The 20079-nt window shown below is 54.0% G+C and overlaps 1 protein-coding gene across 1 annotated transcript; it reads left to right on the forward strand.

Moving 5' to 3' along the window:
• Positions 1 to 1692: 1692 nt before the first annotated feature.
• CDCP2 (CUB domain containing protein 2) lies at positions 1693 to 15452 on the forward strand (the record flags this gene model as incomplete). Its single annotated transcript, XM_080801820.1, has 6 exons — positions 1693 to 1771; positions 4969 to 5316; positions 7810 to 8145; positions 9067 to 9420; positions 12321 to 12499; positions 15126 to 15452. 6 exons carry the CDS (start codon positions 1693 to 1695, stop codon positions 15450 to 15452), a joined length of 1623 nt encoding a protein of 540 aa, XP_080657946.1.
• Positions 15453 to 20079: the final 4627 nt, after the last annotated feature.

Below are 20079 nucleotides of genomic sequence, written 5' to 3' on the forward strand. Positions count from 1 at the left end.
TCAACTGGCTTCTTCTCACCCCTGGCTCGGTTCCCCACGCCCCTGCCCCTGCTTCCTGGGAACACCTCCCAAATCAGCTACTGGCCCTTGAATCCTTGTCACGGGGTCTTCCTGTGGAACAACTCGACCCAAGACAGGGGGCTCAAACCCTTTGGGTGTTTGTTTCCTGCTCTGTGAGACAGGGAGGCTGATATGCGCCTGGAACATTGGCCGGGCACCCGCACGTGGGGGTGAGGATCCCGGCACCAGGCCCAGCGCTCAGTGGGCACCAGGTCCGCGCCGTCTCTCATGCACATGGGGTGTGTGTGTGTGTGTGAGACAAAAGCTCCTGTCCCCTCAGATGGCCCAGGACAGCAGAACTTTTCTGTTGCTGCCAATCAAGCCCCACAGGTAAGCCAATCCCTCAGGCCCGACCGTCCCCAATGCTCTTTGCTGAACACCTGCCAGGTGGCCTCCCGTGCTGGCCGCAGAGGGCTCCCTGGGGACCTCCTGATGCAAGGATGGGCCAGAAGCAACACGTGGTCTGGCCCTCTGAGTTCCTCGGAGGTAAATAAAAATCGTGCTTGCTCCCAAGCACGGAGCCAGGCACCAGCTAAGACTTCCCACGGACCGTCTCCTCTCATCCTCGCAGCAGACCACAGGCTACTAGCTTCCTCGTCTTCGTGCTCAGGAGCCGAGGCCTCAGAGAGGGTGGGCCACTTTCCCAGGCTGCCCCAGCCTGGCAGGAGTGGCAGGGCCAGGAATCAGGCCTTGTCGGCCCAACCAGAGCCCAGGCTCCTCGGGAGGCAGGAGGGTGCCACGTTTCCCTCAGATGCCCTGTGCAGCCTTTGCACAGAGAAGGAGCTGAGGAACGAGCTCTGGGCTGAACAGAACCAAACATGGCTCCCGGGGGAACTAGATCCTGTTTCCTGTGGGACGCAGAGCCCTTGAAGGCGTTCCTGCGGCCCCACTCCTGGCACAGGGTGATGCTTAGGCAAGGTCTGTGGACCCGTCAAGGAGGTAATAGCAAATATTCCTGTGGGATTTACACTGTGGCCCAGATCTGCTGTAGGAGCTGCACAATACAATTTTTCCATTCTGTTACTCTGGCTGCTTTCTTCCATGAAAATAATCGTTTCCCTCATCAGCTGCCCACTCCAGCCTCCTTCGCTCTCCCTCTGAGCTAATCTAAGCATGTCTGAAAGATGCCTTTCCCCCTTGTCCCACTAATTAGAAGGTCCCTTCAGTTCCCCCGTGGATGGGGATGGGACAGCCATTGTGCTGGGACCAGTGAATGGCCCCACTGGACAGATGAGTAAGACTGAGACCCAGAGGAGCTAGATGACTTGTTCAAGACCATCCGGCGGCCTAGAGGCTGACTTAGGGTGGTTTCCAGATCTGCCCAGCCCCAAAATCATGCCCTTCCTCCACCACCAAATTCCCTTCCCGCCTTGAGACGCTTCCCTTCCCAATACAGTGTGGCCAGTGCAGATCTCAGAATGTGTCAAGACAGTGACACCAGATCCGTCACCTTAGGGTGGAATGAAGGGAGCACCTGGGGATCAGCTTACTAATTCGAGGGGCCGATGAATTATTCAGGCTACCATTAACTTGGAGGCCCTCTCAGACTCACCTCTCTTTCCCCTGCTCCAGACCCTCAGATCCTGGCCTGCCCCAAGCTCGGCAGACCCGCGGGGGCCCCCCAGTGAGGAGATGCTGGCGGAGCTGGGGTCCTGTCTGCTGCTGGCGGTGGCGCTGCTGGACCCAGGCCCCAGGGCCCATGCCATGAAAGGTAGGTGCTCACGAGGACAGGCAGGCTCTGTGAGGGGGTGGAGGGTGGCTGCCAGGGTCTCAGGAGGTTTCCATGTGGGAGGCCAGAACGCAGGAGGCCTTTCTGGGGGGAGTTGACTGAGTTGAGGATGTCTTTGCTTCTGAGATGGTGAAAGACAGTATTTGCAGAGTGCCTGTAAATATGATTGCATTTAATCTTCACCACAAACCTCAAGGTGGGCATGAGTCCTCCATTTTACAGATGAAGAAACTGAGACAGAGAGAGGTTAAGTAACCTGTCCAAGGAGGCATAGTTACCAAGAGCTAAGGGAATGGCTCCGAGAACAGTGGAAGGTTTATTGTGCTTCCCCACCGCGAGCCAGGTGAAATCAGAGTTCCTCCTGATGGCATTTGGCATCTCCCATGTTTGACCCCAATCTCTATAAAACGTCTAGCCTCGGTCCCCTGTGTCCCTTGGGCACCCCGTGCTCTGGCAGAGGATCGTACCCCTTCTGGAAATGCTTCGCCCTCTGTCTGGAAGGTCCCTGTTTTCTTTTGCCTTCTGAGAACTGAGACTCATCTATCAAACTCAGATCAAATACCACCTCCTCCAGGAAGCCTTCCACATCCTTTCATCAGCCTCAGAGGCTCCCACCTGGGAGCTCCCAAAACTCTGTGCCTGACCCTGACCCCGGGTTGCCTTGTGCTGCTCCAGTGCGGTTGTGTCGTGTGCCTATCTGTGAACAGTATCATTTCACTGGTCTTCAAGGGCTGTGCGTGTTGGGGGGCTGGGCAAGCAGCCCTCAGTACCTGGTTTTCCTACAGGCTCAAGTGGGGCTTAAAGAAGGAAAGGGAAGGGGTGCCTGGGTGGCTCAGTGGGTTAAGCCTCTGCCTTCGGCTCAGGTCATGATCCCAGGGTCCTTGGAACAAGCCCCACATCCGGCTCTCTGCTCAGCAGGAAGCCTGCTTCCCCCCACCCCCACCCCACTTGCCTCTTTGCCTACTTGTGATCTCTCTCTCTGTCAAATAAATAAATAAAATCTTTTAAAAAAAGAAGAAGGAGGAGGAGAAGGAGGAGGAGGAAAGAGAATGGGCCAGTCACTTCATTGGTGGCAGAGGTGGGCGGAGGTGGCGGAGGTGGGCCTCTCTCTCGTTCCTGTAGTGGGAGAAGCTAGCTGTTCCTATTTTCCAGCCTCTGGGGCTATAGCAGCCGCAGGGTGGCCCTGGGGTTCAGGGCGTCTGAGTCCCGGAGAACAAGGCCTCCCCTTGTGCCAGCACCTGAGGCCTCCTTGGCCACAGGAATTCTGCTCCAACACTCCCAGGGCTTTTCCTGTCCTGTGAGCAGGGCTGGGGGAAAGACAAGGGCAGACACTGGACAGGCTGTCTCTCTGTCCTCTTGCCGTAAAGGCACGAATCAGACAGGGTTCCTGCCCGGCCTGCCACAGGGGTCAGGCCTGGAGCCTGGTCAGGCCTGAGCTGGGTGTACATCTGTGGCCGTTGAGGGAGTAGTTCTGTCTCATCGGTGCTCACAGCCACCCCATTTCACAGATGCGTGACTGAGGCTCGGGGAGGCTAGGTGACTGTGAGTTTGCACAATTTCCTCCCTTCAAATTGTCCCCAACTAACGACTTTCTTGTCCCTTCTGGTCAAACTCAAACATCACCTTCCCTGTGAATCTTGTCCCTCCCCTAACAGTGCTGGGCCAGCAAGATTAGCCCCCCTTCCCTCGGGCCCCCTATGGCATTGCTGACAGCTGCCCCCATTCCACAGTGCGCTCCCCCCCCCCGGGGGGGGGCGGTGCATGCTGAATCAGCCCAGGCCCAGTACATGCTTTTTGGCCTTTTCAGTGAACAGAGCTAGGAAATTAATTTTTTTTGAATAAAAATAAATCTTAAATTCATACTGTCTTTAATTCACACTGAAGATCGCAAGCATTCTATTTAATTTTTTAATTTTATGGTTGTATTGCTCTCCTCTTACGTGGAACATCTTAGCTTCTATTGACATTAACAGACGTGCTTCATTCCAATTTATAAAATACTGTAAGAGAGCAGTTCTGACTGTTACTACAAACAGTAAGTCTCCTGAGTCAAGTTTCAGATTTCTTTGTGCTGCGTTCTGTCCTGGGGGACATATCCCACTAGGAAGGCACAGTCCAAAAAGTCTATTTCCAAGTCATCTGAGATCATTTTCCCCCATGTGAATGTGTTTCCAACCTGATATGTAGTTACGTTCTTTCGTTTCAATATGGGAATTTTAGGGGTTACTCAAAAATGGTTTTTCGCTCATTTAAAAATTGCACTAAAAGTCATTCATGATTATAAAGTCAAAATTATAAAACAAGTCGCTTTGAAAGAGGTCTAGCTTCATGCCTGTTTCCCTCCCGTGTGTTTACTCCTTCCCTTGACAGAAAATCATTTTTATTTGTTTCCTTCCATTGTTTTCTTTAAAAAAAAAAAAGATTTTATTTATTTGTTTGACAGAGAGATAGAGAGAGATCATAAGCAGAGGGAAAGGGAGTGGGAGAAGCAGGCTCTCTACTGATCAGGGAGCCCGATGTGGGCCTGGATCCCAGGACCCTGGAATCATGACCTGAGCCGAAGGCAGAGGCTTAACCCACTGAGCCACTTTGGCATCCCTCTTTTTTTAAATACAAGCAAACACGTGCATATAAGAATGTACTCGTGACTACAGTGAAACAGGCCGTGCTTCTCTTCACTGAGGGTGGGGGTATTAGCATTTGTAATTTTCAAATTCCCTATGGCACACGCCTAGGATCTGGCATATAGTACTGTCTCATCTAAAATTATAGGTCTGCCCGGACGTTTCCATCTCCTCTCCCTGCCTTGTTTTTCTCTGTCGCACTAATCACTCTTCACTATGCTCTGTTTTACTCGCTGTGTTTATCATCTGTGGTCCCCATCAGAAGCCCCCAAGAGATTCCACGAAGGCAAGAATTCTTTTGTCTGTTCTGTCCCTGCCGAAACCCCAGCACCTAGAACATTGCCTAGCCCTCAGACGGTATTTGTTGAATGAATAAAAGTGTGCTTGTTAAGTATTTGAGGATTCAGCAGATGAATGAGCAAACGTACGCATCCATGAATTGATTTAGGTCACGGCCTCATGCTCCCTCACCACATCCCAAAGACCCAGCTTTGTGGCCGGGTCCACCACCCAGGGCCCCAGTGCTGACCGAGCCTTTCTTCCCTTTTGCTCCAGGTGTCAAATGTGGGGGTGTGCTCTCAGCACCTTCCGGAAACTTCTCCAGCCCCAACTTCCCCAGGCTCTACCCCTACAACACAGAGTGCAGCTGGCTGATCGTCGTGGCCGAGGGCTCGTCGGTGTTACTCACCTTCCATGCCTTCGACCTGGAGTATCATGACTCCTGCGGCTTCGACTATTTGGAGGTGTACAACGGGGCCTCGGGGGACAAGGGCAGCCTGCTGGGGAGGTTCTGCGGCCAGGTGCCCCCACCACCCTTCACCTCTTCCTGGCATGTCATGTCTGTCGTCTTCCACTCAGACAAGCACGTGGCCAGCCATGGCTTTTCTGCAGGCTACCAGAAAGGCAAGGAAGGGGGGCCCTGCGGGGATCGGGGGAGGAGGGAAGAGAGCCAGGGGCTGAGGCAGGGCTTGCTGGCTGCTCCCGAGCCTGGGTGACCCTGCTGCAGCAGCTCGGGGGTCAGGACAGCTTCCAGCGGCGGTCAGGGGGGTTGTGGGTCCCCACCTTCACGGCAGCAGTCCTGGGAACACTGGGAGGGTCTCACTGTACCCAGGGCTAGGCCTCTTGGGCTCGCCGTCATCCTTTTTATCCCATGCATGGCATCAGGGTGAAGGGAAGGACAGCATGCCGCCCCTGCTGCCCGTCCTTCTGCGGTGCCCTGTCACTTACAGGCACAGGGACCCCCCCCCCGCCCCCGCACCTCCCCCAAGTCCTGGAGTAGAAGTTGCACGAGGGCCATCTGTGTGGAGCTGGTGACACTCTCCCTCCCCAAGCCTTACCTAATGCCCTTTACCTTGAGGAGCCCTACCCCCGCCCCTTGGTCTAGTGCGGGAAGCAGAGGCTTTGCTCTCCTCCCCTTTCCTCCTGTCTCCTAGTCTCTCTGCATACACTCAAACCTCTTCCCTTCTCCCAAGGCCTTACTCATGTCAGCTCAAGCCACAGACACCCGCAGATGCTCCTGGGCACAGGGTCCCCCAAACAACGATCGGGAGGCTCTGGTGGGACACCCCTCGCTGAGCTGGCTTTAGAGGCACAAAACTTCAGAATGCTAAAACGCAAGAATCACAGATCGATCTCAATATGGTTTTGGAGTTTGGGACTCTTCAGTTTTTAAAATGTTAGGGTATCAAAGTTATAATACCATAAGCAATGTTTTCCAAGTTTTTAAAAACAGGAGTACCATTAGACCAAATGGAAGCTTACGTTAATCCCTTATATAGAAAAGAGGTAAAGGGAGTATTTTCTTGGTATGCATTTACTGTATTTTGTAAGTTCACGTTTTTTAACACTTGCTTATTATAAGCCAATCACTGAAAACAGAAGTCAATACAATGGCCTCCAATAAGTGAAATCTTTGCATATAATCTGTGACTGTGGACACTGTCGTCCAGCTCATTAAAGAGAGCTTGAAGATAGTATAGGAGTGAAATTCGCCTCACATGCAGGCAGATAGATGCCCTGGGGGGCGGCTGCAAAGCTCCAGAACACAGCTTGAAAAGCTTCTGCTAAGGGTGTTACATGGAAAATGATCTCAGAGACTGTCAAAACCTGCTGTCTCATTTCACAAACAATGAAGTTAAGAGCAGAGAGGGGGTGTGCCTTCCCAAGGTGACACAGCTGAGAGTGGGAACACCAGGACAAAAGAAGTATTAGCCACCCCACCCAGAGCAATTCCCGGTTCACAAAGCCAAGCCCTGGGGCAAGATTCTGGAGTCTTGGGAAACCAGGTTGCCAACCCCCCCCCCACCTCCCCGGCCTCCAGCTGGTGGGGACATTCATCACCACCCACCTCCTGGCTGGATGGGCAGTGCTGGGCTCCAGAAGGCTTTCTTTCATCAGCCTCAGAGACTTTGCATGAGCCTGTGCTTGCTGGTTCAGGCTGGGCAGGTCTTCTGACCTCTCGTATTCCCACGCAGCTCAGGGAGGCTGTCACTTGCCCAGGGTCGCGCCCCTCCTAGAGGCCAGAGCTGAGGACCGACACCCGTCTTCAGACTTCAAGCCCGTCTCCACTTCACCAGATCCTCTCTGCAAGCCTCTGTTTCCTCTGTTAGGGAGCTTTGGGAACATTCCCGAACTCGGGCATCTCAGCCTCTGTGTGCAGCGGGCCTGGTAGGAGGGGACAGTGAGAATCACAAGGTCAAGTTCCCAGGCTCTGCGGCCAGGCAGGTCCTGCCGTCCTCGTTACCAGCTGGGGTGGGGGTGGGGGGGTGGTGCGCCTGCCATCAGGGCCCTGCCCAGATTCCTGGGGCCTCATCACTTCAGTGGCTCCTGCCAACCTCTGCATCTCTATGTGAAGGCTTCTTCTGAAGTCTCGGCAGGTTACCTCCATCTTCACAGCCCTCAGCCTGGACTCTCGGGAGCTGGTGTATGAATGCCCCAGCTCCCTTTCTCTCAGGTCACATAACTCTGAGTGTGCGCCTGACGCCATTCCCAGGGTTCCCCAACAGGGCTCGGCAGCTGGCTTGACAATGCCCTTTACTGGCCCTTCTGTCTCCCCCATAGAGTCCTTGCGCTCACACCCTTGTCTCAGGGCCAGTCTGGGTGAACCCAGACTCCCCCAGGTAAGTTACTTACCTTCTCCGTGCCTCCATTGTCACAACCGTAAAATGGGGAGAACCACTGTGCATTCCCCTAGGGTGATGGTATTGGTGTCAAAAGACAGTGTCATTGCCAAGTGCCAGGTCTGTGCCTGCCCCTTAGCAAGCGCTCAGTGATGGTGACAAGGTTCCCATGGAATACCCATGGGGGAGGCACGTTGGGGAATATCTGGTTCCCAAGGGAGGGGTTTGGGGGGCCACGGGGAGGAAGAAAGATCAGCTCAGGAGGGCTTCTTTGCAGATGTGTGTGGTGGCGTCCTGACGGGCCTTTCAGGGGTCCTCACCAGCCCCGAGTACCCGGACAACTACCCCAACAACGTGGAGTGCCACTGGGTGATCCGGGCCTCCGGCCCCGCCACCATCAAGCTGGTGTTCATGGACTTCCAGGTGGAAGGCAATGAGGAGTGCACCTATGACTACGTGGCCGTGCTTGGGGGGCCTGGCCCCGCCCACGGACATCACTACTGTGGCAGCACACGGCCCCCCACTCTTGTGTCACTGGGCCACGAGCTGCAGGTGATCTTCAAGTCTGACTTTAACATTGGAGGCCGGGGCTTCAAGGCCTACTACTTCTCAGGTAGAAGGGGCTGGGGCTGTACCTCAAGTCTCTGTGCATGTTGTATGTGTCCCTGCCCAGCCAGTGCCAAGGTAGAAGCATGTCACCTCCTCTGTGAAGTCTTCCCGAATGGCTCAGAATTAGTCCAATCTTTCAACTCCTTCTGGAGGTTGTTTGGTTTTGTTTTTGTTTTTGCAGCGTTAATATAACATTTATCATTTATGTTTGTGGTTGGCACGTTGATCTCCCCAACTACGAGCTCCTATGGGTTTGTCTCTACCTGCCACATAAAAGGGATTCAATGTGTGTACAAATGAATGAATGAACCCTTGACAGTGAAATGAACTAGATAGTGGAGGAGATGGAGAAGGAAATAGACAATGACAACCCACTGTGATCTATGTTAACAGTAAGAATCACCGATGACTTCCTGGAGGAGGAGACAATTGAGTAGTGCTTTGAAGTGGTTAGCCGGAGGCAAAAGGAAGGGAAGGGTATTCTGGGCAGAGATATCAGCATGCCCGAAGGCAGGAAAGACAAAGAGGGTTTAGTGTGCTTGTATGCTAGGTGTTGTTTGGGGAGGCTAGAAGGTAGGGCTGGATGTAGGGCAGTGAGAAAATGAACAAGGTCATGTCATGAGCCACCTGTCTGTCTGTTAAGTCCAAGTTTGGACTCAACTCCAAGGACAAGTATTAGGTCTGGTGATTGAATTCCTAACAGGACCAGCCCTTGTGAAGTGGACTGCCAATTGGAATGAGAGTCCTGGCCTTCAGCTAGTTTCCGTTTAAAGCAGGCTTTGGGATCAATTGTCTGGTTTGCCAACCACGGTGCCCACCACCCACCAGGCTGGATTTAGGACCTTTATGGAGCCCACTGCCCAAGAAGGTGACAGTCTCCACCTTTCTCATTGTTATCCCTTCTGTCCCACTCTCCCCAACCCAGGAGAATGCCAGGAGGTGTACACAGCCATGCGGGGCAACTTCTCCAGTCCCCAGTACCCCAGCGCCTATCCTAACAACATCCACTGCCACTGGACCATCCGCCTGCCTCTGGGCTACCGGGTCAGGCTGTTCTTCCTGGACCTGGACCTAGAGGGTCCCAACAGCCTGACCAGGACCTGTGACTTCGACCATCTGGCGGCCTTTGATGGGGCCAGTGAGGAGGCCCCCCTGCTGGGGAATTGGTGTGGCCACCACCTGCCAGCACCAGTCACCTCGGGCCACAACCAGCTCTTGCTTCTGCTGCACACAGACCGCAGCACCACCCGAAGGGGCTTCTCTGTGGCCTACATTGGAGGTCAGCTGGGGTGGAGGGTGTGGGCATGCTGATGGCGGGGATGGGGGCCGAGTCTGGGGTCCTTCACAGCTTCCTCCCTCCATCCCACCAATCTCTTCTCGGGAGTCTACAGCATCACTGACTGCTGCCCTGGGACCCCTGAGACCACACCGATGTGGCCCTTGCTTATTTCCACCCCACAGAGCCCTGTCTTTCCAGCTTCCAACTCCACGTGCCCTAGGTCCCCACTTCTCTCTCCTTCCCTCTTAGGCCCTGGCATCTCTCATGAGTGGTTTGTCCTGTGTATCCAGGGGTAGTACACAAAATATGGCCATATTCCTTATGATAAACAGTTGGTGTAACCATGGAGTGGTGGACAGGCTTTGCTTGTATCGGTCATAAATCCTGACTGGCAGTGTCTTAGACATGGCTTTTGTTTTCCTCACATAACAAGAAGTCTGGAGCTAGGGAGCTGCTTTGTTGGGTTAGGGACTTAACACAGTCTCAGCTGGTATCTCTGGGATTCTCTTGACCTCATGACTGCAAGATGGCTGCCACAACTCCAGACATCATGTCCACATTCGAGGCTGAAAGACCGTAGAGGAGATGCCAGCTACAAATGTCCCATCATCAGGAAAATGAAGGCATTCTCAGAAATCCTTAAAAGACTTCTTGGTCTTGATATTTGAATTTGGTCAGGTGTCATGCTCAGCTGCAGAGGCGGCTGAGGACTTTGGCACTGGGTTTTTCCAGCTTCCGTAGTGCCTGTTAGATTTGCCTGCCAGCAGCCTCCCCCATCTCTCCCCTCTTCCCGCCACCCTTCCCTGGCCCATGGGCCCAGAAAAACCCCTGCTCTGGACCCATTTTGCCCTTTACCTGAGGAGGTGAAAGCTTCTTATTGTGCTTGGTATGGAAAAGGAGGTGCAAAGAGAGGAAACACTTCACTGTAGTCCCATGGCCGGGGGTAGCGGAGGGGGGCAGCCAAGACTAGAACCCCTGCCTGCCTTCTTTGTGGCCCAGCAGGGCCCAGGGGGAGGGAGCCAGGGTTGAGCTCAGACAGACCAGGGCCACATCCAAATGCTGCTATGACCGACCATCCAGTGGCCTCCTCCGTGCAAGGGGTTGATGAATGCCCTCTGCAGGCGGTCATTTGGATGAAAAGAGGGAACAGGGGACATCCTTGATGAGGGTGGATTTCTCTCCCTCACGCACGCGTCTAAAGCCTGGTCTGCTTTCAAACATCTTTCTTCTGTCCTTAGCCCCTACACAAGTGGCGATGGGGAAGGACACGGCTGCGCCCCAGCGAGCTAGTGTCAGTGAGTGGCCTGGGCAGACCTACCCTCCAGGGCCCCAGGTGGCTCCACCCGTAACCTGGGGGAGGAGAGCTGTCCCTTGGGAGAGCGACCCCTCCTAGGGTTTCACTCCAGAGAGCCGGGAACACGGGGTCTGTCACAGCTAGCCGGCAGGTGGTTTTTCTTCTCTGCGGGTCTCAGTTATCCCACCTGTAAAATGAGGAGACTGGGTGAAGGACCTTTAGGGTCCCCTTTGGTTCTGATAGTCTTATTTCCAGGCCTGGGTCCTCCCTCTCCCAGCAATGTGGGATCTTGGACAAGCCCCTTCTTCTGGAGCCTACAGAGCCCGAGGGTGGCGCAGCTCTGAACCCAACTCTGTTCCAGGGGCAGGAGCCCCCACTCCCACCCGCCCCACCCCCCTGCCCAGATTCCTATGGGACCCCAGGGCCAGACAGGGGCACTCGTGCTGGGCAAGGCTCCAGAGGTGGCCCAGGCTGCCGGTGGCCTCCCGGCTAGAGGACAACCTCAGCATCAATCAGGGTGCTGCGCCGTTCAGCGCTGCCAAGATCATTGTGGGAGACAGCGGGCCCATAAATCGCTAGCTGTCCAGACACCGGAGGCTGAAATATGTCTAAGGCATTTCCCGGAGAGGGCCTAAGAGTTCCGGGCCTCTGCCTGCCCGCTCTTCCCTTGCCCGCCCACAGGCCGCCCCTCCCTCCCCCTCCACTGCCCCCCCCCAGCCCACACTGCCCCCCGTACACACACGCATACTCCAATACACCCAGACACAAAAGCTGCACCGTCTGGCCCTGGAGGGCTGCAGGGGCCCCCCAGATAGGATGGAGGGATCATCGATAAAATCCCGGCTCAACCCCTGCACACAACTTCACCTCTCAGAGCTTCAGTTTCCAGAAGTGTAAATTGGGTTTCATTGTGCCCACCGCATGGGGTCATCGTGGGGAGAGAGTGGGGCTTCTTTCTCTGCCCTTTGCAAAGCTGCCATTCTGCCCCCACCCCAATACATACTCTGCCTTTCCCTGTCCTGCTTCTCTGCTTGATTTTCCTTCAGCCTGCTCTGACACATCTTTCATTTTACATACATTTCGCCCCCTTGCCCAACTAGAATGTAAGCTCCAAGAAGGCAGGAAGTTTTGGCTGTTGGGGTTGTTTGGGGTTTTTTTTCCATTTCTTTTTCTGTGGTGGTTAGAATAGTGTCCTGCACATAGTAAGCCATCAAGAAATATTTGTTAAAGCGTTGAATGAATTGCTTGGCACATGGTAAGGAGATCAGCACATCGTAGCTCTTCTTATGATTAAGAATATTCATTCATTCATTCACTCATTTACTCACTCACTCACTCATTCATTCACACAGAATTCGCAGCACCTGCCAAGTTCAGTGCCAGGCTGTGAGGACACAAGAAGGCCAGGTGCCTGCCCTGGGGAGCTCCTAGTCTGATGGAGTGAAACGGAGTAACACACGTGAAACATCCCTATTAGGCTGCATAGATGTCTCCTGACTCTGGGCCCCGGTTTTCCCACACACCACCCCTCGGATGGGGTCTCAGGGTGGTGGGGGCCGACTTCCTGCCCCTAAGGCCTCCAGCGGCTCCTTCCCTCCGTCCCCAGTCGTGCCCATGAACGTGAGCTGCTCCCGCACGGACTTCCAGATCCTGATCTCCGCACAGGCGCTGGCGCCCCTGGAGAGGACCAAGGTCTACCTGGGCAGCCGCAACTGTGCCGCTCAAGAAGCCGGGGGCACCTTCCGGATCCAGGCCCGCTTTGACACCTGCGGCACTGAGTCTCAGGTAGGGGCTGGGTGGGGGCGGTGGGGAGGGCAGGCGGGAGGGAGTGGGTCTGACCCCTGCTGAGAGGCACCTGCCATTCCTGAGAATTCAGCTTCTCTTCCTGGCTCAGTGACCCCACCACCAAACTGGATCCATGTAGACACGACAAAGAACTCAGATGGGAGACAGAGAAGGGAGCCCTGCTGTGTAACCCAGTGACAACCCTACTGAAGACTCCTCCTGCAAGGCCCCGACCCTGACCATCCCTGGAGGCCTTCCTGATGTTCCTTCCCTTCTCCCAGGAACTCCCCATCACCCAGACCTCACCCCTTCAAGACTCAGAGCTGCTGGAGCCTGGCTGCCTCCAGCTGCCCCTTCCCCAACCTGTGATCCAAATGGCCCCTGTGCTCCACAGAACAAAAGGGCCTTTCACGTAACAGGATCCACTTCCCTCCAAAGGCAGCATGGCTTACAGATGAATTTTTTCCACTCTCCGTATATTTTCAAGGCCTTGACCCCAGATCTGGGGCCCTCAGAGTCCCTGGGCCGTGGCCCAAGTATCTCAGATGTCTGCATTCTTAGGGACAAGTGAAAGGGGAAAGGAGAGATGCCCCCCTTCCATGGAGAGCCCACCCCCACCCCCATGCCTTGGTATCCGGGGATGTGCCAGACTGGCTTGGCGGAAACCATGCACTTTCCAGCAAACTGTACCACCCTGCCCCCCACATTAGCCAAATGTCCCCTCCAGCCCACCCGTCCACACCCCAGCCTCCGGCGACCTCTGTCCTTTTGACCTGAGGAGAGAAGTGGGGGCAGTCTTGGCCACCAAGAAGATCTCCCCTCACCCTGACTCCGTGCCCTAAATCCCCCAGAGGTTTTCTGTGGACACTCCACAGAGTCATGAAATGACGGGGACAGAGAATCCCAGAGGCAGGGAACCATGAAGCGGAGAACCAGGAAGTATGACGGACTCTCAGCGGCTCAGAGGCTGGAACCACCACCATAACTTGGAGCCACAGAATCACAGAATCTTGGGGCTAATACCATAGAAACATAAAGGCTGAGCACCTTAGACTCCTGGATTCCTAGTGTCGCCCTTTTATGTCCTAGATGCACGAAGACCCTTCTCTGCCCCGAGTTGCTCTCAAAGAGGCACAGCTCAAACAGCCCAAGGCAATGCCAACCTTCCTGTGCTTCTCTTAAAAACCACTGGAGACTTGATTTCGTGACCGTAACAGTGCATCTTGTGTGGCTGGCTTTTCCCCTTCAAGTCTCTTGCTCACCAAAACCCCCGAGAACTTCCACTTTATGTGATTTTTTTTCCTCCTTTCTTTATCACGTGGGCTGACTCCCAGGCCCCGTATTCCTTCGCCCAGCGTCCCAGTTCTATACCACAAAAATCCAGGACACCGGCCCTCCTCAGAGGGTGTGGGGACAGACAGGTCGAGGGCACAGATGCAGAAGCCTCTTTTGTGGAGGTGGAATCAGAGCCTTTTGGAAGCTCCTTTGTAACTCAGAGGGGTGGCCCAGTGTCCAGGGACACCAGGTCCCTACTGCTCCTGCCTGCCCGCTCCATGTGAGACAACTTACTTGTCTAGAAGCTTCATCTCAGAAGTGCCACCACTGGACGTGGGAGGCCAGGCAGCCTGAGGGGTGTAACGGCTGCTGTGGACATGGGGTGGGTGGGGAGAGTAGCCCAGTACAGCCCCCTGCCCCGGACCCCACCAGACTGCCCATCACAATGCTGTCCCTAGGATCCTGGTCCGAACACCCCATGGTCTTCTTAGCAACTTGATTCCTGCCTCCCTCATCTGCAGGGGTAGGGAAGGCCACTGGGATGTGCGCCCCTCATTTCACTCCTCAATGGCTCTTCCTAACCCTGGGTGGTGCCACTGGGATGGCCAGGGACTCAACAGGAGGGACACACCATGACTGCAGGCATCATTGGGGGGAAGGATTCCAGGAGGAAGGTCCCATAGCCAAGGATAGGGCTTCCGACTGGGAGGCAGGAGACTTGGCTTCAGGACCCAAGTCTGGGCAAAGTACTGCCTTTGCTGGGCCTCAGTAGTCACATCAGTAAATTGCCAAAAAGGGAGATTGAACTAGATGCTTTAAAGACCATTTTGGTTCTACCTTCTTTGGTTCGAGTGAGGCCCTGCAGCTAAGAGCTGGGCAGATCCAGGTGAGCGCACGTTCCCTGTCACTTTGTCATGTGACCTCAGACAAGGGATTTATTTAACTTCCGGGCCTCAGTTTCCTCATCTGTGAAATGGGGATATTAATGGTACCAATAAGGGAGGGTCGTAGTGAGAATGAAATGAGATAACATACTTAAAACAGAGCCTGGAACAAGGCAGATGCTCTTGCTGTTACTATCTTTCATAGACCCCTGTTTCCTTGAAGCCAGAGCAAGCGTGGACCCATCAGATCTGATATCCTTCCAGACACCCCATAGTGTCCCTTTTACAGGTGGGGACATTGAAGTTCCAAGTGGGGAGGGAGTCGGTGGCCAAGCTGGGCCTAGAACCCAGGCTCCTAGAGTTCTTCTCCCTTGGCACTAGAATCCCCTAGAATCCCCAACTATCTAGAGGCACAGGGTCAGGCCTGGCCCCTTCAGGTGTGAGTGACTGTCCCTTGACCCCCACAGAGGAGAAACAACACCTCGGTGATCGTCAGTGTGCTGTACATCGACTTCTCGGCTGGTGGGCAGGAGGACATCCATGAGTATGAGGTCCGCTGTGAGCCACGGCGCAAGGAGGCTTCTGTTCACCTGCTGTCTGGTTCTGACTGGCTTGGGCCCTATGCTGCCACAGCCGAGCACCTTCAGGAAGCGCCCCCCAGGGATGAGGTGGAGGCCCCGGAGGGCCCTGTGGCCATGGTGGCTCAGGACACCAGCGACATTGTCTTCCTGGGCCTTTGCATCCTAGCCGGAGTCCTCATGGTCATTGCCATCGTGGTCCTGATGCTGCTGTGAGTGGGCAGGGAGCTGGGTGCGGTCTTCCCTGGGGGGCAGCTTGGGGTCCCACAACAGGGGCAGGGCCGGGTGTCATCGACTTGTTGGTGGCTGCTGGCAAGTCACCGTCCCTCTCTGAGTCTCACTTTCCTAAGGAGGATCCACGTGCCCTCTACCTCACAGAGTTGGCATGAGGCTCAGAGAAGAGCCTGAACGGATCCGAACCTTGTAAACTATGGCATGTTGTGTGTGTGTGATTGTTACCGATTTCAAAGACAGTCTGCTACCGAAAGAAGTCTCCGGTGTGCGTTACTTGCCAATGTGGAGAGCTGGGGACAGAGGGTAAAACTGACCTTCCATAAACACACAGAGCTTCACCAACTCGGGATAAAAATAAGGGCATCTCTTATTTTTCCAACTCATCGATATTCACAAGCCTTCATTGGCAGGAAGCTCAGTAACCGTCCAGGGCCCTCCACTCTCCGGAACTGACTCAGGAACCTTGAGGACTTTGTCCCCAGCAGACCCCAACCGCCTCCAAACTCCAGGAACAGAAAGGGAGCTGACGCCGTCATCCCACCCTCCGCCAGGTGGTGTCGCTATTGGCGGCTGGTTGTGCGCCCCCCAGTGGATCCTGTTTGGGGAGGGGGCGGCGAGGGTGCTGGGTGGGATCCCTGGGTCAAACACAGGCAGGCCCACACTGTGCACCGCAGGGAGACTGCAGCGGAGGACTGGTGTCTCTTTCACGCCGGTGTTTTCCTTACATCGATGGGGGTCCTTGACTCCCCTGATGTTCCCCATCAGATGAGTTCTCTTTGGAGACTGGGGGCCTTCTCCTGCCATTGGACCTCACTGAGACCTACTCCAGCAGCCCCGTGTTTCTCTACGTTTACCCTGTGGGGGGGCGGGGGTTGGGTTTCCAGTGCTTTCCTGTGAGAGGGGCTCTGGCATCCTTCTGAAAATTGTTCCAGCCGTCCCCAGAGCTCTACGGATCAAGAAGTGGAACAAACTTGTTAATAAAAAATAAACAAAAAAACGCAGTTACAATAACACTGCTTTCTCCTGCCCACCTGTATATTTGCATAATGAATCCCTTACAATCAATAGAAATCTCCACATGGACCCTGCTGACCACGGGTATCAATTAAACATATTGTAGCCCGGTTACAGTTCCTTCAACAACCCAGCCAACATCTGCTTGTTTCCAGCTTTGTCCCCGCTGTTGTAATGGGCTCTGAGCACACAGCAGCAAAGAAGTCAAATGAGATTCCTGCCTTCAGGATGCTTAATTACATCTGGTGTAGCAGTGTCAGGGAGAGGGAGGAGACAGTTGGTAAATTGCAGAGAGAACAAGAGAGAAAAGAGCTAACAAAGTAAAAAATGAATTAAGCAAGGGGAAAAGAGTTGTCTGGACATTAGGAGAACTGGGCTCAAGTCCAAGTTCTTCTTATTAATTATGTGAACCTGGGCACTTAGGTCACTTAGATTGCATAAACCTCGGTATACCCATCTGCAAAATGGGACCACTGTCCATAGCGTGCTGTGGGAACGTAGCAACACGATGAGCAAGGGAAGACTGGCAGGGTACTGTGCCAGCAAGGGAGTCTTAATTGACACCCTGGCCTGTCAGAGTGGAGGCCCCTGGAGGAGGGGCCCCTTCCTCTTTTTCTCCCACCCACCTTCTCTTTTTCAGACTCCTCCAGATGCTAAGCTAACTTTGCCAGCCTACCAACCACCTGGGTCTCAGTTTCTTTGGACAGGACTTGTCACATACCAGATCCTCTTTGAGGGCATCCCACAGGGTCCGCTTTCTTGCCTGCAAATTGGGGTGATGTGAATAACACCTGCTCCGTCAGTTCTGGGGGAGGGGTACTACATGAGATACTGCATGACCATGCACAGCTCCTGAGAAGGATTCAACACACCTCAGTGACTACCTTTGCCCTGTGAGCTCACACATAAGTTCTGGCCTAGAAAGCCAAGTTCTCAGCCCAATTTTGCCCCTGACTTGCTGTGTGACCTTAAGGAGACCACTCCTTTCTCTGGCCTCAGTTTCTGTTTTTCATATGTGACAAGCGTCATTATCACCTCTGACACCTCCACTGTCATAACGACTTCCTGCAAGCGCCGACCATGTGGCAAGTTAGGTTGTAGATCCGCTCCCTTAAACCTCCTGGTGAGGCAGACAGAATTGCCCCATTTCACAGATGAGGAAACTGAGGTTTGGGGAGGGAAGCGCCTTACCCAAGGTCATTAGGTGATGAAAAGCTGGAGCTAGGCTGAGAGGAAGCAGTTCTTCCCTGAGCTGGGGACTGTGAACCAAGGGGGGCTTCTTGGGACCCCGGGCCCTGTTCTCAAAACCCAAGGACTGTGTCTGGTTGGGAAAGGACTGAAATGGCCGACAGGGAGAGGTGGGGCTTATCTTCACGGAGTGTCCAGATCCTGCCACTCTCAGCCCTCTGGGCAGCCAGCACGTTGATTATTCTGCCTGAGCCGTGGGAAATGACAGTCTTTATGACAGTACAGTGTCTATTAGAAATGAAAGAGCTGAAATGATACCCATTAGCCAACACGCCCAACCCCAGAAAGTGTCTAGGCATGGCAGATATGGCACAGCTTTCCTGTTCACCTACCAGTGTCCCCTTTGCAGAAAGTGGGGGACTTGAACTCCACCCACTGGCTATGTGACCTTGGGATTGCCTCCTCCCAGCTGGGAGCTTTGGGTCCTCTCACCAGCCTGTCCCTGTAGGACCAAGTTTACTGAAGAGGAGATCCTTGCTGGGCAAAAGAATGTGCTGGCCCTCGGAAAATGCCTTCTCGTCTGTGGGTTGGGCAGGCCTGGGTTCATTTGCACTCTTCCCTTGACTCTGTGACCTTGGGCAAGTTGCTTCACCTGTCTCAGACTCGGTTTCCTCACATAAGGAACACATAAGGGACACAAAGACTCCATTTGCTGAGTCCCACATCTGTGGTATCATGGTCCCCTGGTGCAGTCCAAGTCGAGGACATTTCCCAAGTGTGTGCTCTGCGCTGCCACTGCACAGACACGGCCCCCCCTCAGGTGCTCACTGGCCACGGGGAAGAACCGGGCATCTCAGGGTCAGGAGACATGTTCCCTGGAGGGACACCACCATCCAGGGGGCCCCTCGCTTGCTTTCCCCCTGCCCTCCAGTTTCCCCGAGGCACCACGATCTATGTGGTCTATGTGGTCAGCTTCCTAGAACAGGGAGCAGGGTGGAGAAGATGGACAGCAGATCTTGATGGGCAAAGAGGAACCAGCACAGAAATAAACAAAGTGTTTTCCTTTTCTTTCTTTTTTTTTTTTTAAATTTATTTGAGGGACAGAGAGAATGAGAGAGAGCATGAGAGTGGGGAGGATCAGAGGGAGAAGCAGACTCCCCAGTGAACAGGGAGCCCGACGTGGGACTCGATCCTGGGACTCCAGGATCATGACCTGAGCTGAAGACAGTGGCTCAACTGACTGAGCCACCCAGATGTCCCAAGTGTTTTCCTCTTAAAGACTTTTGGAAACAAGACAAGGTTTAAATTGATGACTCAGCTTGGGTAAGTGCCAGAGGAGCCCAGGGGGATGACTCATGCAGCCAGAAAGACACATCAGGCAAAGGAGAAGGAATGGCATCCCAGGCACCAGGAACAGCATGTGCTAATGCAAAGAGGTGCGGAGGAGTACGTCACGATAAGGATGGGAAGAGGGCTGGGGAAATGGGCTTGGAGGTATGTTAGGGTGAAGGTGGGAAGGCGGGATGGGAAATTACTATTTATTTATTTATTTTTAAGATTTTATTTATTTATTTGACAGACAGAGATCACAAGTAGGCAGAGAGGCAGGCAGAGAGAGAGGGGGAAGCAGGCCCCCTGCTGAGCAGAGAGCCCCATGTGGGGCTTGATCCCAGGACCCTGGGATCATGACCTGAGCCGAAGGCAGAGGCTTTAACCCACTGAGCCACCCAGGTGCCCCAAAGTTACTATTTAGAACACCTGGATGGCATCTGCAGCTTCTCTCAGAACAAGAATGGAAGCAACCCTCTGTGTCCTTGGCTTCAGAATGAAGACACCCACTGGACCAGCAAGGTCAAGAAAATACTCTTATTTTGTCATCGATGTCTTCTCTTGGAACCCAGCCCCCATGCAGAAGGGCTCTGGGTCTGTGGGCACCATGCATGCTGTCTGGGAGTAAATCACGTCGGCACAGTGAGCCAAGCCCTGGGTTCACGTCTGTCTCTCTCACCTCCTGGCCTGGTGATGCTGGTCTGCAAAACCACCAATTCTCTGGGCCTCCTTCAAGAGTCACTTCCCTGGTACCTGCCAGGATCCCAGACCCTGCTCCGGCTCTGCTACCAGCTTTCCCTAACAGCTCCACATCTTGGTTTTCTCATCTGTCAATTGAGACAACAGCTAGAACATTTGCCACAATGTACTCTCTGCCAGGCGTTGTTCAAAAAGGATTTTGTTTTCATTTAATTCTCTAAACAGTAGTGATTATCACTCCCTCCAAGAAACAATTTGAGGTGGGATTCAAACCCAGGCAACAGATCTGGCTGCCGAGCCCAGACCTTAGAGTAGAGCAGGTGAGGGGAGTCTGTAGAAACAGGTCGAAACTGTCACTCACGTTTGTAGCTGTAACAAG

The sequence above is a fragment of the Martes martes genome, assembly GCF_963455335.1.
Source record: "Martes martes genome assembly, chromosome: 4".
NCBI lineage: Eukaryota > Metazoa > Chordata > Mammalia > Carnivora > Mustelidae > Martes > Martes martes.